Here is a 15,999-nt window from a genome sequence, read left to right on the forward strand (position 1 = left end):
GCAGGCAGAGGTTAAGATGTCTACTTCCTCCTGGAAGCTCAGGGCTTGGGGGTAGGTGGGGGTGGAGGAGTGGAGAAGACTCTGTAATTTGGGAGAGAGGAGAGACAGAAGGATGGCGTCTTACCCAGGCACCATGTGCCCTCGGAGGGCAGCCCCACCACTTGCCCTGTTCTTAGAATGAAGACCCATCATCTGCTTCAACCAGATGCTCTGAACTCAACAAAGACTTTTGACCAGTACAATCAACTCTCCGGGCCCGTGGGGAGGAATTCGTGATGTTGGCGATTTATAATACAGAGAATCGAATAATCAAATCAGCTCTGCTTGACTTGGAGATAAAGAGTGAAGTGTTTTTCTCCCTTAGGCAAACACACCTTCCTAATTCCTTGAAGTGTGGGCAATATGAAATGTGCTTGCATTTCCTACCCACCCATTGACTAATGGCTGGGGAAACAGCTAGAAGATAAGCCACAAAAATAACTCCGCTATCCGACCCCTTCTGCCAAGAAAATCAGAGTTGCCTGTTGTTCAGTCTCCACCAACAACTACCTTCCAGGAGGGGCTCCCAGCTGAGGAGCTGAAGGGCCGCAGGCTCATAGTCTCTTACCTTTTTCAGCTTGCCACTCTTGGTCCCCACGAACACCACGCTGTAGCCGTTGTAAACATACGAGGCCACTGATGTCATGCGGTCCCGGCTGGTGGTGTACAGGGTCAGGCCCTCCACCGGCGTGGAACCTCCAAGAGGCTGGTTGATGTCTAATCCACAGAAGTTGTCATCGATGGGAACCGGCTGGAGGGAAGAGGAGGAAATTGGGGTGAACAACAGCAGAGTCACGGCCATCAGTCTATAGGTCACCCCCAACCCCCAGCCCTAGGACCAGGCTTCAGCGAGGTGTGATACAGGAGCAGGGCCCTTATACACGCTGCAAACGACATCTCACCATCTGACCCATGTGTCCCACAGGGGCATCCGGTGATATCCGCTGTCTTCCTCACTCACCTGCAGTCACCCATTTCCTTTCTATCAAGAGATCCAGGGTAATTTATAAAGCTGATGGCTTAAACTCACTTTCTGGTCATTTTAATGTCTCGGTGGACATGGCATTTTGGTGATCTTTCTATTTAGACAGTAGTGGCTTGGTCTAGAGGCAACATCCCAGGATTTCTACCAGCCTGGAGAGGGTTTCTTATTTGTTTGGGATGCAACGCCTCCCTTTGGGCATAAAGAAGGTTAAGTCAACTATTTACCACTTTCTATACTGGGGATAGATTGGAAAGGGTCATTTTAATGTTAACAATAGAATTTTAATTTGAAAAACCTACTTCATCTATATAAACCTCAGTTTCTTCATTTGTCAAACTACCTGCCCACCTTTCTGAGAGAATTACTGAAGAGCGAATGAAGTAATGCATTCAGGGGAGTTTGAAGTTAAGCAATGAGTTCCACTGTCCAGTACAGATCTTCAGCCCTGTCCAGGTGACAGCATCCCCATCACCAGACTTGTGAAGGGAGTGGTGGTGTGCCTCTGTATATCTTTCAGGAGAGACTAGGGCACTTTCATTTATTTTTGTATTTTCATTATTGACAGAGACTAGGTAGGGCACTTTGGAAAGAAGGTCACCTTAAACCAATGAAAAACTAGTCAAACAGAAGGTAGGAAGCCCTAATTTCTAGCCTCTGCTCTACTGCTAAGTACCTCCACGTATCACCTTGGACCTGTGGCATCCTCTTTGGATGCTGTTAAAGGCGAATGTTAAATTGATTATTTCTAAGATCGCATTCAGTTAAATAAAAAGACTGCATGCTTCCTGAGGACAGGGGCTGCCAAAGGGCCTGTGGTCTCTACCCAGTGCCCATCCTGGGGCTGGGCCGTGATGGGCCCTCCAAAACGCCCCAGTGGACTGCACAACTGGAATCGCGTGGGCAAAGGCTGCAGACTCTGGGCCAGCTAAGAGCCCGAAGTCCTGTGACAGCTGTTTCTTCTGGGTCTGGAAAGGCATCCCAGAGGAGGAAGGAAATGACTGTGGTCGCGTAGAAAGCATCAGGGAAAAACCTGCAACCTGTTCCCTTCAACCACCTCCTCTCACCCTTCCCAGGAAATAGCTGGCTGATGCATCACTGGTCAGCAGCCTCCTGTCCTTAAAATAACTGGTTTATAAGCTAGGACATGTGCTTGCTAAACCAGGGTCTTCCTTCCATTCCCTCCCGAGAAACACAGGAACAGAGACTTGTGTTTTGGAGAGAGTTGTGCTCCTGCTGCTGGTAGGAATGGTGGTGCTGCCCTTGTGTATGTGTGTGTGTGTGAGTGTGTGTGTGTGTGTGTGTGTTTTCTTTAGGAAAGAGAACTAAATTTTAGGGTAAAGATAACCTTGAACTCTGTGAACTCTGGTAAGATGGAGCCACCTCCACACCCCATGCCCTGCCCCAGCAGAAGGGATGAGCTTCTCAGGAAGGGAGGGAATGGAGCAGGGGTATGCCGGAGCCAGCCCCTGAGGGTTGACGGCACATCTCTGCGTTCAGTGACATCACACTGGTGGCGTGAAATCGGCTATGGTGGGAGCATTCGCACCATGGACATTAGCAAATGCTTGTAGCCAAGGCTCCCACCACCACCACCACTGCCGCCACAGCCTGCATAGAGCTAGTTGTTTAATATTTACCAGCACACCACGGGAGCCCATGTGGAAAGGTCCTGTGCCTAGGAATGGAGCCAGAGGAGCAGCTGCTACCTTTACATCTTCCACTTGTCTTTCTCATCCCCACCCTGCAGGCAGCAGGGGCCCTGGAAAACTCGTGAGATCTAGATCGTAGTCCTGTCTCTAAGACCAACTAGCCACATGACCTTGATGTGTCACGTGCCGCTCTGGGCCTCAGTTTTCTCATCTGTGAAGTGAAAGGGGTAGACCAGGTAATCATCAACTTTCCTTTCAACTCTGAAAGTCCCTGTCAATGTTTCGGTTTATTTCCCACCGTCTCCTGGGGGCCGACAGAGCTGCAAAGTCTGCACACAGCCATAGTCCAAACCAGCTTCTGAGAGATGATGACAGAAGCAAAAGTCTGCTGGTGATTGTGGGTTTCTCTACATCCCTCCTGACTCTAGAATCTCCAGACCATGAGGAAAACGGTTTATTCTGAGTCTAAACCCCTGGGAATGGCTGACATTTCTCTCTGACTGTCCTCTAAACTGTCAGATCCTCCCAAACACCTGATGTGCCTTCACTTTTGCTCAAAGGGTGAGATCTTGAAGTGCGGCTTTCTTTAAAGCAGCGTGGCTAGACAGAAATAACGTGGACTTGTGGTAGGCAGTTAGACACGAGCAGAGCAAGGATGACAGCCAGGTACAGAAGGTCACCAGGGCAAAAAGCCCCAGGTGCCTAGCAAAGGGCAAAACTGGGAAAACAAAGACCTGGGCCCCAGGGTAACCTTTGTCCCCTAGCATATCCCTGGTCATGTGGTTTAGAGCCCCCCTGACCATTCATATTGCTGGTCATGCATTTTTGATGCTCTTCTGGCATATTTCTAGTCTATTGGGTTAGTCCCCTTTAGAGGGGGTAGGGAGGAGGGGGCCGGAGAATAGCCCTTAAGCATTAAGCCCCAAGACAAGGAGGCTCTGACCCACATCAAATACATCTAGGCCTCAGTTGTGTTTCACCTCCAGGCCCAGAAAAGCAGCAAAATCAGACAAGCGATGTCATGGCTGACCTCAGGACCAGCTGCACTGACTAATGGCCCCCGGCTCTGACACTGACCAATCAGTAGAGACCATGACCCTGAAAGGGCACACCTGAAAAGCTGGTGAATATTCTATTGGGACCCGCTGACAGCATAGTGCTTGCAACTGCTTATCTTGTCTCTGCTGCCCTTTGGCCTGGATCCTGAGCTCCCTTTCTCCTCCTCTCTTCCCTTCACCTGATTATGTTCGCCCAGTTTGCAATCTACCAGGCAAGCTTAATTCCCTTCCCTCTCCTCCGGCTTCCATATCCACCTGCCTACCCGACACTCCAACTTGGCTTCCCAGTGGCCTGCAGGCCCTGAACAGACACCATCTGATCCTGTTATCTCTGACCGTCCGCCTCACCTTCTCCCACTCTTTCTCCTGCATGTGCTGATCCAGCTGCAGTGGCCTCCTTGCTGGTCCCCAAACACGCCAGGCATGCTCACCCCCCCACACCCCGCCCCCGGCTTTGCCCTTGCTGTTCCCTCTCGGGAATGTTTTCCCCAGATCCCCACATGGCTCACTTCCTTACCCTCCTCAGTCTTTGCTCAAAGGCCCCATTTCTCAATGAATCAACGCTTTCAGGGAATGCCTCCTCCCTTTCTCTGCTCTATTTTTCTCCACAGCTATCATCACCATTTGACAGGCTACATATGTTATGTATTTATTTGTCTTGCCTCACTAATGAAAGCTCCATGAGGGTAGGGGGCTTTGCTGTGCAGGTCACCACCGAAGCCAGCAGTGCCTGGCTCTTGATATATATATTAGTTGACCCTTGAGCACATGCATTTTTTTTTCAATAAATGCTATAAATGTATTTTATCTTCCTTAGATTTTCTTAGTATTTCTTTTCTCTAGCTTACTTTATTTTAAGAATACAGTATCTAGTAATACAAAATGTAAGTATTGATCTACTGTTTATGTTATGGGCAAGGCTTCCAGTCAACACTAGGCTATTAATTACGTTTTTGGGGAGTCAAAAGTTATAAGTGGATTTCTGTCCGTACAGTGGGTCGGTGACCCAACCCCATTGTTCAAGGGTCAACCATATTTGGAATGACTCAATGGATCAACAATCGTGTGTCTGGTGTAGGTCAGACTCGGTGTGATTGGTCACCACCTGATAACATGAACCTGGGTGTGCAACAGAGCACAGGCTGGGCAGTCGGAGCCGGAACCCCACATCAGGGGCAGAGCAGGTGCGCGCCTCCTTACCGCCTTGGTGCACTGGACTTCCTTCCCCAGCAGCCAGTTGAGCTCCAGGTGGCCCTCGCCCTGGTAGCAGGACTGCAGGCGCTCCTTGATCTGCAAGTTGATGGCAGGGATGGGGAAGGCACAGAGGGCGGAATCATCGGGCGGGTGGTGGTACTGCTTCTGCCCTTTGGAGAAGATGGCGAAGAGCACATCATCCTGGCTGCTGATGTTGAAGGCCTGGGCCAGGGAGACCCCGGGCTTGGCGAGGTAAGCCGCCTGCAGGAGGCGGTATTCCACCCCAGCCCGCGTGCAGCCGAAAGGCAGGGACACGTAGGAGTGGAACTTGGGGTCATTCTTGCAGAGCCTCACGATGCGCGAGGTATAGAACAGGTCCCCAGCCGAGTTGATGGCCACTCCCTCGGGGGTCTCGGGCTGCACGGTGAGGAAGTAGACAAAGCCCCCGCTGGCGAAGCCGTAGATGTAGAAGATGTCGAAGTGGGAGACCAGGGCCAAGGTGTCGGAGGGGATCTTGATGAGGGAGGACACGAAGTCACTGTGCAGCTCGTAGTCGAGCATGGCGGAGGACTCGGGGTCGCGAGGCAGCTTCCTGCTGGACAGGGTGGGGAAGTAATCCTGCTTTCCGTCCACGGCCGTGCCGATGAAGAGCTTGCCGTCCTGGCCCTCGGAGCGCACGATCACCCCGTACATTGTCCCCGTCTTGTTGACGCTGGACAGGTAGTGCTCCTTCTTGTGGAACGGCTCCGCCAGGATAAAGAGGTCGTCCAGCCGCAGCAGCTTGCAGACCCCCTGGTAGAGACTCCCACAGGCCAGCAGGCGGTTCTCGGGGTAGTCAATGATGAGCAGCTTGTTGACGTTGTTGGTGAGGGTGAGCGCCTCGCTGCAGGGCTGCACGGTGAGGGGCGGGTAACAAGACTTGTTGTCCTCCCGCGGCCCAGTCATATGAGCCACCTGGATGGTCAGGTTGCCCGTCAGCTTGTAGACCCGGTTGATGGCCCCGACGTACACTGCCCCCGTCCCTCGGTGGACAGTCAAGTGGTTGAAGGTCCAGTCTCGGTTCTCAGAGTGGAAGGTGTTGAACTGAGGCATGCCAGCTGCCGGGGGGGCCAGCAGCACCCAGACCACTGAGAGCAAGACCACAGACCGGCTGTCGACGTCCGCCCGTGGCCAGAGCCTCCTCTGTTCCATGCTGAGCGGGGCAAGGACCAGGAGGCAGATCCTCTGAGCGCTCAGCCACGCCACCGTCCTGGGTTGGCCCTCACATGGTTCTGGAAAACACAAGGCAGGGAGGGAGGTCAGACGGGAAATCGGTCCTGAGAGGAGTGAATCGGATTGCTTGACCCGGAGTCCCAGCCCCGGCTAGCTCTGAGTCTCTTCCTTGCGTATTTCAGTGTTTCTATTTTTAACAGACTTTCTCCCTCTTGGGGTTGTTCAGGGAATCCTATTATCTATTTTGGTCTCCAGCCTTTACTCTGTAAATTCCTTTCTTTTACTTTACAAAACATCTCTATTTCTGTCCTCTTAAGACAGCGTTTTTATCTCTCAGAGAGGTTAAAAGACAGTTCAAGTTCACTGGGCTAGTGGATCCCGGGTGGGGACTAAAGCTAGTCTGTCCTCTCCCCGTCAGGTGGAAATCTCCCGGTTTTAAATGCTTGAGAGGCAGGCCCTCTCCTGGGCTGTCCTGGCCAACTGCTCCCAGAGTGGGACATCGCAAATAAAATTCCTCTTGGTCTCAGACTTCCAGCCCCTCCCGCAGCTGCACCTCCTTACTTCCTCCAGCTCCGTCCTCCACAGGGAAGGACTTCTGAATGACAGTGCCTCCCACTGCCCCTCAGCCTTGGCCTCTCCAGAAAGAACCCCTGCTGTTACCTGTTACAACCTGTTAGACATGTGAGTGCCGTGCAGGAGCCTGAACAGCCCTGAGGACATGGGTAGACACCCCCCACCCATTCTCCTTTGAGACAGGCGGGTGCCAGTCATTATCACTCAGTGAGGGGGCTGCCAGGCCCTGGGGACATTGCTTCTGCTTCTGCTTCTGTGCAGGCGGGCCTCCTCACTATGGGGACTGGCCCTCTGGGCCCAGCTTCAGAGGCCTGGATGGGTTTGGAAAATGTGAGCGGGACAAACGGAAGCAAGTTGAGGGTCAGTCTCATGGTAGCTACTGCTGAGGCCTCGTGACTATTTAAGGATCCATAAAGTCACCCCAGGGCCTCAGCCTAAGCCCTCGGAGCCTGTCCCCTGCCCTGACTCCTGTGCTCCCTCCCCTCCCTTCAGACACTCAGGCTTTTCCAAGGAAGCCGGCCCGAGGAGCAGAGTGGGGCTCCCGGGGCTTCTGGAGATGCCTGGGCCAGGGGAGCAGAGGAGCCTGTCCCTCACTCAGAGCGCTGCTCATGACTAGTGCGGAGAGGGATAGCAGCAGGAGGAGGCCGCGAGCCGCGACGTCAAGTAGGGACCTCTTTCCTCCCGCTGGACAAATGGCCCGGCACCCTTCTCAGACAAGGGCAGCCAACTCTAGGCAGCCAGGTGACAGAAGTGAACACACCCCGGCCAAGGATGGAGACCTGGCTCCCAGGCAGCTTAGCAGGGTCCTGCCTCCTTCCACCCTCCGGGCTGGCTGGACTGGCTTAGAATCAGAACAGGCGCCACCTCAGGAATTTACTCCGTATCTTTAGAAACTCTCCTTCCTCCCCTTGCACCCTGGGCCCAGGGCCTGACAGCCACCGTGGTGCCAGAGGGGGCCACCTGACCGCTCTCCGCCAACCAGCTCCGCGGGTGACTCATGAGGCCCGCGTTCCTTTGGAAAGAGGAAGGCCATAGCGGCGTGAGGACCGGGCTGACCTCAGGGACTCCAGCATGGCCCTTCCGGCCCCAGGCCCGCACCCTCCAGGAAGACCTCCGACAGACAGAGCTTTCGGTTTAAAAACCGGAGGTTATTTTTAGCGATGTCCTGGGGCTGGTAGCAGGACGTGAATTTCTCAAGAGGAGCTGCAAAAGGAAATAACAGAATCCTCACGTATCCCACTGGACAGGGCGCTAAGGGAGGCCAGAGGCCGTGCTGGGCATGCCCCTGTCCCAGCGGGGGGAGGGCAGTGTGTCCCACCAGGAGCCATGAGGAGGAAAATAATTGTCACCACATGGTGCTAGGGTTTTGCCTTTTAGAAAGTGCTCTCTCAGACACTCCAGCACTGAGTTTGTGACAGCACACTCCTGCCTTCTCCACGACATACATGCACATTATGTTTAGCCTGACATACATGCACATTATTTAGCCTGACATACATGCACATTATTTAGCCTGACATAATGCACATTATAGTCAGCCCGTGGCTACAGGAAGAAGGTCCTGGTAGCAGAGATAACGTCAAAGGACAAAGTGTGAGGTTAAGATCAATCGTCTCACCTCCCTACCCAACATCCCAAGACATGGTTTGAATCGTGAGTGGCTTTGTTGGTAGGCAGAGTTTGGAAACAAATTTGGGAAAGTGGGCAAGCCAAGTCTCATCCCCCTTTCTGGGGGAATGGGGATCACTGCAGTACCGACCTCTCTGGTTTGTCAGGAGAGGAAATGAGATAACGCAGGGGAACCTCTTGCCTGCTGGCTGGCACACAGTGAATGCTCAGCCTCTGCTAGTTGTTACTATTTTCACTGAAGCCACCCCAGGAGACTGAACTTCAGGAATCCTGCCAGAGCTCCTGGCTTCCTTCTTTTGCTCATACTCTTTCTTTCCATGGGAATGAAGACGGTGGGTAGACCTTTGATCCCCAGCTTTCCCTGACCCAGTGAAGGGGTTCAATCTGGGAAGCATGTGCCAAAGGAAAGAGAACAGATCTGAGGTGATCGTCTCTATCATACTACTGCACAAGTCCCAGCATAGTCTCTCGGCCGCCTGCAGGGGTGTTGGCAGAGGTGCAGGATCCTGGGAGTTGAAATGGGAAAACTGGTCTGGTGGCTGGAAGGCATGCAGTCATGGGGGAGGAGGAAGAGTGGGGGTCTCAGGAGCTTTTGATTCAAATCCTGCCTCTGTTAGCCATGAGTCATATGGCTTTAGACGGTATCGCATCACCCTGAGCCCATATCTTGATTTTAAAACAAAGGGGGTTTGAGTGAGCCAATTTGTAAGATTTCTTCTTTCAGATGAAATAATACCTTGAGGCTTGCTTCCTTCAGCTTCTAGTCTGTGACTGAGACAGCTGCGGAGGTCCTTCCCTCCGACCCGATAAAGCTGGTTAGGTCAGGAATTCTCAACAGACCACCGCAGCTGGGCTGCTTTCCCCCGACTCCTCCGTCAGCATCCACTTTGAGACAGACCACTCTTGGTGACCAGCCAAGCGAATTCATCCCATGGGGCTCAAGGTTCACCGTGTGGGAGCAGCAGGCGCTGGCGGAGTGGAGTCAGGAGGCGGCATGGTCTCCCTCGGGGCAGGAGTGGCAGGGAAGGCGCCCGCTCTACCTCAGGAGTGTGGCTTTCACAAGGACAACCGACTCCCACCGCAATTTGAGGGCCTCTGTCTTTCCATGTCAAGGCGGATGGAACCAGGTCGCTGTTCCCAAGCAGGGCCCAGCTGGCAAGGATCAAGTCTCCTATCCGCATTCAGAGAAAGGGGGATAAGCCCCCTCCCTGGAACCTCCAATGAGAAGCCGTGCCATGCAAGGGTTAAATGCGTGAACGCTGAGCTGAGATTTTGGATAGCTGTGCAAGCTTGGTCAAGGTCCTTAGCCGTTCTGCGAAGCCATCTCACTATCTGCATAAAATGGGATTAGTACTAGCATCTGCCTTGTGGGGTTATTATGGTGAACTCAGTTCATACAGATAAAGCACTTGGAACAACGCCGGGCCCATCGTAAGTGGTCACCATTCATTAGTCTTTATTAGTAGTAATTAATTTGTCAATATGTCCAGCTCTTCACCTCCATCCATTCTATGCTCTGTCTTAGAATAAACTGTCCATCCTCAATTTGCTTGAAGCCAGTGAGCACATGCCCATGACTTTGCATAACCTATTGTTTTCTCCTAACTCCGATCTTCTGCTAATGTCAGCCCCAGGAGTTACCGCTCAATGATGCCTCCTTTTTCCCGCCGCTTCTCCTCCCTCTGTCTAGTTTGTGAAGTCACTTTGTCACATGCATTCTCAAGAGCCAAAGCCTGCCTCTCCCTCAGCCCAAGTCTCACACCAGGACATGCGGCGCTGGGACGCTTGCCTTACCTGCGGGGCCTCCCAGGACATCTTACTCCGAGCCCTCCCGATGCCAAGCAGAGGCCATGGCTGCCTCTGTAGGAAGCAGTGTCACTAAATATTTTATTTGGGGGCCCCAATGACACCATCTCCCCGATCAGGATTCAGGAGGCAGGTGTGGGTGACAGCCAGGGGAGGCATCAAATACCGTCCCGACCAGCTGCTGCGGGCGACAGTGGCTAAGCAGCGAGGAAGTGGCAATCAGGCATTTCCAGTTCAGCTCAGTGCAGGGTTCTCTCCACCCACCGACCAGCTCCGTGGCCTTTCTCAGGAGATCGGGCACACATGCTTTCACTTGTCCCTTTCTTATTGCAAAAGGCACCGCCAGGAAGAGGAGTTAGAGTCGGGCTGTGATTTTGTCAAATTGAGTCAAAGTTCACGAGAGCAGATCTCACACCCTTGGACCCATCTGTAGCTCCGCCACCTCCATTCTGTCATGGCTGTCACCCCCTTCATCACCCCCATTGTCCTGGCTAGGATGCGTTTCCTAACGACAGTAACAAGTGCCTATTATCATCACTGCCCTACTCAGTGGCTCACACAGCCAGCATCCCGAGGAGCCAGATGGTAAAGAGAAAGGCTGTGAGCCAGGGCAGGGTGAGCACCTCCCCGCCTTCCTCTCCCAGGGCAGAGGGAGGTCCATCCTCTCCCCCATGTCCTTTCCAATCAGTAGCACCTTTAAAGCAGCCACTCAGGGCCAACGCTGAAGGACATTATGATTACTCCAATCCACGACATTTTTAGATGAAGAAACTAAAACCTTCGGAAAGGAAAGAAGAAACTGTCCCACGTCAGTCAGGAACAGGCTGCCATCAGACTCTACAAAAAGTCTAGCGCTGCCTCCGTCACGGGGCGAAAGGGTCCTGAGAGTCAGTTATGTTCTGCCTCGAGGCTGCCCTGTTTGGGGGAAAGAAGGTGCCGTGAATGATGATGGCCCTGTGATGGGGGCTCCCTCTGTGCTGGGAGAAGGATGTACTCTAGGCCCAGGAAGTCTTCATTCGCAGGAAGGGAACCTACGCTGTGACTTGGGGGCCTGTGTCACATCCCTCCGGGTTACAGACAGCCTGACAGGCAGGCCAGATGGACTCTAAGCACAGGAAGCCTCTTCTCCCCGGAGGTAGAGCTGCAGCAGAAGGGACTCAAGGTAGATATTCAGGGGACATCCTATCTGGAGAGGATCCCGGGGGCAGAGTGCCAAGGAGATGATGGAATTTTCTGACAGTGAAGGGTCCTGACAGCTGTCTAGGAATAAGTTACCCGGAGGCAGGGAATTGGCCTCTAGGACTTCAGAAGTCTTCTTCTGCTTTACGATGTCTATGAGGATAAAATGTCTAAATGTGAGATCGGGGGGCCCCCAGCTTGTCCCCTGTGGGTGGAATGACCCCAAAGGGCCCGACATAATGTCATCTGCGCGGTTGTACATGCAAACATTCCGAGCGTCGCTGTGTAACACCGACCTCAGAGGTAGTCCAGGCACGTTGGTAGCACAAGGTGAGCGAGAGGGCGCACGCAGAGGCCCGGGGGAATGCCGGCAGCTGAAAGGCCTCAATTAGAGTGAAAGGCGTTATCTGGTATTTAAATAATTATTAGATTGAAGGAATAATCATGGGTTTGAGCTGATTTTTTCCCCACTGTCACCCTGATGGCGCCTATAATATTATTATTCAAATGCCCATGATTCTCACCGAGGAGAGACCCTGAGAGAGAGGAGAGGGTGCGGGGAGAGGGGTGGTGAGTGGGGAGGGGGAGAGAGAGACTCATTTAATCTCCATGTGACAGGGCTGCAGGAGGTACGATTAGTCTTTTTCTTATTTCAGCTGTCACTCATGCACAGACACCAAGATTGTTATTAGCGTATTTTATGCACACGATTTAAAGGAAAAGGGGGGTGGGGTGGGGAGAGGGAGAATTTCCTACAGAAAATAATGGGACCAAAGGAACAATTTAGATGTCACTGCTATACCAGCTGCGTTTGCTTCATTAATCGAATGTCATTTTTCCCCCCAGACTCTGTGCTGTTATGTGAAGCTAAGTGGCTCTACCTCGCCCCGGAGTGAGAGAGAAGGAAGGCGAGGGAGACCGGGGGAAAATGGGCCTCGGCCTACATGCCCTCCTGGCATCCTTCCCAGAGAAGGGGAACCCGATGACACTGTGGCTCCCCAGTGTGTGTCAACACAACTTCCGGCGACCATGTCTATCCAGCTGCCTTGTCTCACCACGAGAAGAGAAATCCCCTGCTTGTCTTTATACACGATCCCTTTTATAGCTGGATAAACCAGATCCGATCTCAAATAACCAAGGAGTCAGAGGGCGAAGGAGATTCTGGGGTGGGCCCTGACAGTCCGGCTCAGCAGTGAGGCTGTATGACTGTGGCTGCGTGAGGCCGTATGACTCTATACTCAGGCAACAGGCCCTGGACCCACGGGAGCCTATGGCCCACTGGACTCGACCTCCTAGCTGGCAAGATGGGGAGACATGGGGTGATGTGCAGGGGCTGGGCGCTGGCAAGAAAGGCAGAACGGCAGGCATGATGGGTTGAACTGTCTCTTTCCCCCCCACCCCCCACATTCATATGTGGAAGTCAGTACCTCAGAACGGGACTGCATTTGGAAATCGTTTTTAAAGAGGAAATCGAGTTAAAATGAGGTCATCAGGGTGGGCCGTAATGCAAAAGGCTGTTGTCCTTATAAAAAAGGGAATGTGGACAGAGACGGAGACAGACCGCCCCCAAGGGAAGCGGATGTGAGGAGACACGCGGGGAAGATGGCACCTACAAACCAAGGACAGAGGCCAGGGCCATCCTTCCTTCCCAGACCTCAGGAGGCGCCACCCTGCTGAGACCCCGACTTCTTAACTGCAACACCCCGAGACAATACACGCCTGCGATGGAAGCCACCCGCCGCCTGTGGTACTTCGTTAAGCGGCCCCAGCAGATGGAGAGCAGGGAGGAGTAACGCGCCCTGGCATCCCGGCTCCCGGATTGTTCTTTCAGAGAAAAGGTGGGTGTGCGGGCAGGGTCTAAACGCGCGTGCTCGTGCCCAGCGGTGACAAGGTGAACAGATGTCTTGCCATCTCTGTGAGGACCAGGGTGGCACACCAGGCTGCCTCTTTCCCCAGAGAACCCTCTTGCTTTGCCTCTCCCGGGTTTACCCCTCGAGTCAGGGCTGGGCTCTCCCTGCAGAGGGTTCTCTCCTTTTGGCCTCCCCTGCCCTGCTCTTCAGCTCCTGCCCGGAGGAGTCAGTGTGTCCCTTCCCAGACCCCAAGAATCTTATGGGATATTGTGTGACTCCCAGGGACCGATGGCCCTCCTATCCCACCCCAGCTCCCGCCTGTGCCTGTCCCCGGCCAGGGCCTTTCCATGCTGGGGAGGGTTTTCTGTTATGTACTCCCCCCCCCACCCCCAGGTCTCCCAGCGGGCTCGGGTGGAGCCCTGGAAACCACACGGGCTCTCGCAGGGCCTTAGCAAAACATGCAGTGTTTGTCCTCTGCTCTCGCAGCCTGTCAAAGTTTGCAGTTGTCCCCCTGAATTATGAAGGGTTCCAAAGACGCTCACTTGAGGGGTGGCGCAGGGGAGGGGGCACTGGCCGGGCTGGCTTTGCAAAGTCATTACCCTGGGGCCGGGAGCAGGGAGATACACGCCTGACCCTGCAGACCTGCCCCATATGTCATGGGCCTGTCAGAAATCTCCCAGAATTCCCTTTATTATCTAAAGGTCGCCACCCGGGCAGCGCTGAGAGAGCCCAGGGTATAAACTAAACTACAGGAGCAATCAATTTCAAGCAGCTGCCTTCCCCCCATCCTGCCCCTCCCCCTACCATGGCTCTGCTGTCTTCAACCCCCTGGGGTCAGGATGCCCAGCAAGGAGGGCCTGCCCATGGCCACCTCATCCCGGGAAGGGCGGGGGGGGGGGACGGGGGGGAAGGAGAATTTCTGCAGGTGAGCAGGGCTCTGAGGCTAGGAGCAGTGGGCCCTAGGAGTGAGCCTGCTCTGGGCACGGTGAGCTCAGAAAGGTCACCCCCCTGCTCCCCTGACTCCAAGCCAGATCCTGCTTAAACCACCCTGGTAGCAGGGCCGTCTGGTAGGCATTATGGGATTAAAGAACAGGGAAAAGAATGCTCAAGCTCCTTCCAAAATCAGGCCGAAGAATAAAAGTGGGGTTATGTGGCTAACGTCAAGTCCAAATTCATGTGAGGAGACCTGGTACCCTAATGGCATGAACAGCAAAATCACAGCAACTTGCATTTGCTTCTAGGAAAAATAATGTTATTACTAACGACCTGCTACATGGCGCACTGTGCTAGGTTCTTTGCATATGCAAGGGGATATTTTGTGTTCATCTTGCAAGAAGGGTATTATTCTCCCATTTCACAGATAGGAAAACAGGATCTTGGGGAGGTGGAGAACCGCACTGGAATCATTCCGCCGGGACACAGAACTTTCTGGAGCCGCGCTATCCCCACTAGTCCACACTGCCTTGAGAGTCAGCATTTATTTTTCAACCAAACCCTCTTATCTCTGGTCTGGAAAGACTCACTCGAATGTTAAGTAAAACTTGGCAAGTACCTTCTTTTAAAGGTCAAAACTTGAGGCCCCCACTTTGGTAACGGCGCAGGGCTAGGGGTGGGGGTTGAGTTATGTGCTACACGGTGGAACCCAGGGCTGTCTCGAGGCGAGAAGGGTGCTAGCTGGCAGTCACCTGTCGGAGACATTCCAGTGACCTTTCCCAGGAGCCTGGAGATGCGCCTCCTGCCTCCTCACTGTCCACGGCAGAGCGGGGAGTTGGGGGAAGAAATGGCAGGAGAGCAGGCCACAGGGTAGAAAGTGCCCAACTAAATCGTTAAATAAATTACAGTTACTCCACATAATGGCATATTATGCTGCCATTAACCACTGTAATGTTTTCAGAGAATAATGACACGGCTCCAGTCCACAGCAGTGGGAGGCGGAGGGAGGAAAATAAGGGGGTAGAAACAATTCAAACAAAACGCCAGGCATTCCTCTCAGCTCCCAGGCCGTGGACTGGCCCCCAACTCACTCCCTGTCCCCAGAAGCTCTCCCCATCTTTCTCCTCTTGCAGGAAACGTAATGGCCTCCGGGAGTCCCTGGAGGAAAACGCTTCCTGCTTCTCTTACAGACCCTCCCACCCCCCTGCTTCCAGGGGCTCCATGGCGGTCCCTGAGGCCATCTGGGGACCCCTCATGCTGTTTCAGCCTCAGTTAGGGAAAGCGGCCATTCGGGCCAGGTCAGGGTTCATTGTTCAACACTGTCCACTTCCACAAGTCGGGGGTCCCCGAAGTTCAAAAGAGTGGGCCTCTTGACCAGCAAGTCTGGTGTTGCCTCCCTGAAAATGCACGGAAGACTGCCCCAGGGACGAGGGGCTGGGCGTGACCCTGGAGAGAGCCCTGGGCAGCCGTAGATTCCCTGCCCGGTGTGCCTGGTTCTGCTTCGTTTCGTGTGCCTCAGACTCCTTGTCTACCTTTGGCAGGCACGTGGCCAGAGTGTGATGTCCCCCCATGGAAGCACCTTCTAGTGCCCAGATAGACTCAAAGCTGGACTCCTAAGCACTCAAGGTCATGTCCTTCCCATGCTGGCTCTTCTGTCTTTCTCTGCCTCTCTTCCCATCTCTCCCAGAGACTCCACTCCCAACACATGTGTTGAGTCCCCAGAACAGTTTCACCTGCGTGGTCCCCTCTCCTGGGAACCCCTATCTCCACTTTCAGCTTTCCCTGTTCAAACCCCATCCGTCCCTCAAAGCCTCCTGAAGGCTCTAGGCCCCCCATCACCCAGCTCTCCTCCAAAGTCGATCAGAAATGGCTGTTTCTAGCACACACGGCAT

At 53.6% G+C, this 15,999-nt stretch overlaps 1 protein-coding gene across 1 annotated transcript in view; it reads right to left on the reverse strand.

Annotated features, from left to right (window-relative positions):
• Positions 1-15,999, reverse strand: part of PLXNA2 (plexin A2) — a 208,415-nt gene that overhangs the window by 177,995 nt on the left and 14,421 nt on the right. The window contains exons 2-3 of the mRNA XM_080648776.1: positions 4,932-6,196; positions 608-790 (exon numbers count right to left, since the gene is read on the reverse strand). Coding sequence (XP_080504902.1) covers positions 608-790; positions 4,932-6,196 — 1,448 coding nt within the window. The remainder of the gene's footprint in view (positions 1-607; positions 791-4,931; positions 6,197-15,999) is intronic.

Source organism: Plecotus auritus (assembly GCF_963455305.1).
Source record: "Plecotus auritus genome assembly, chromosome: 12".
Lineage (NCBI taxonomy): Eukaryota > Metazoa > Chordata > Mammalia > Chiroptera > Vespertilionidae > Plecotus > Plecotus auritus.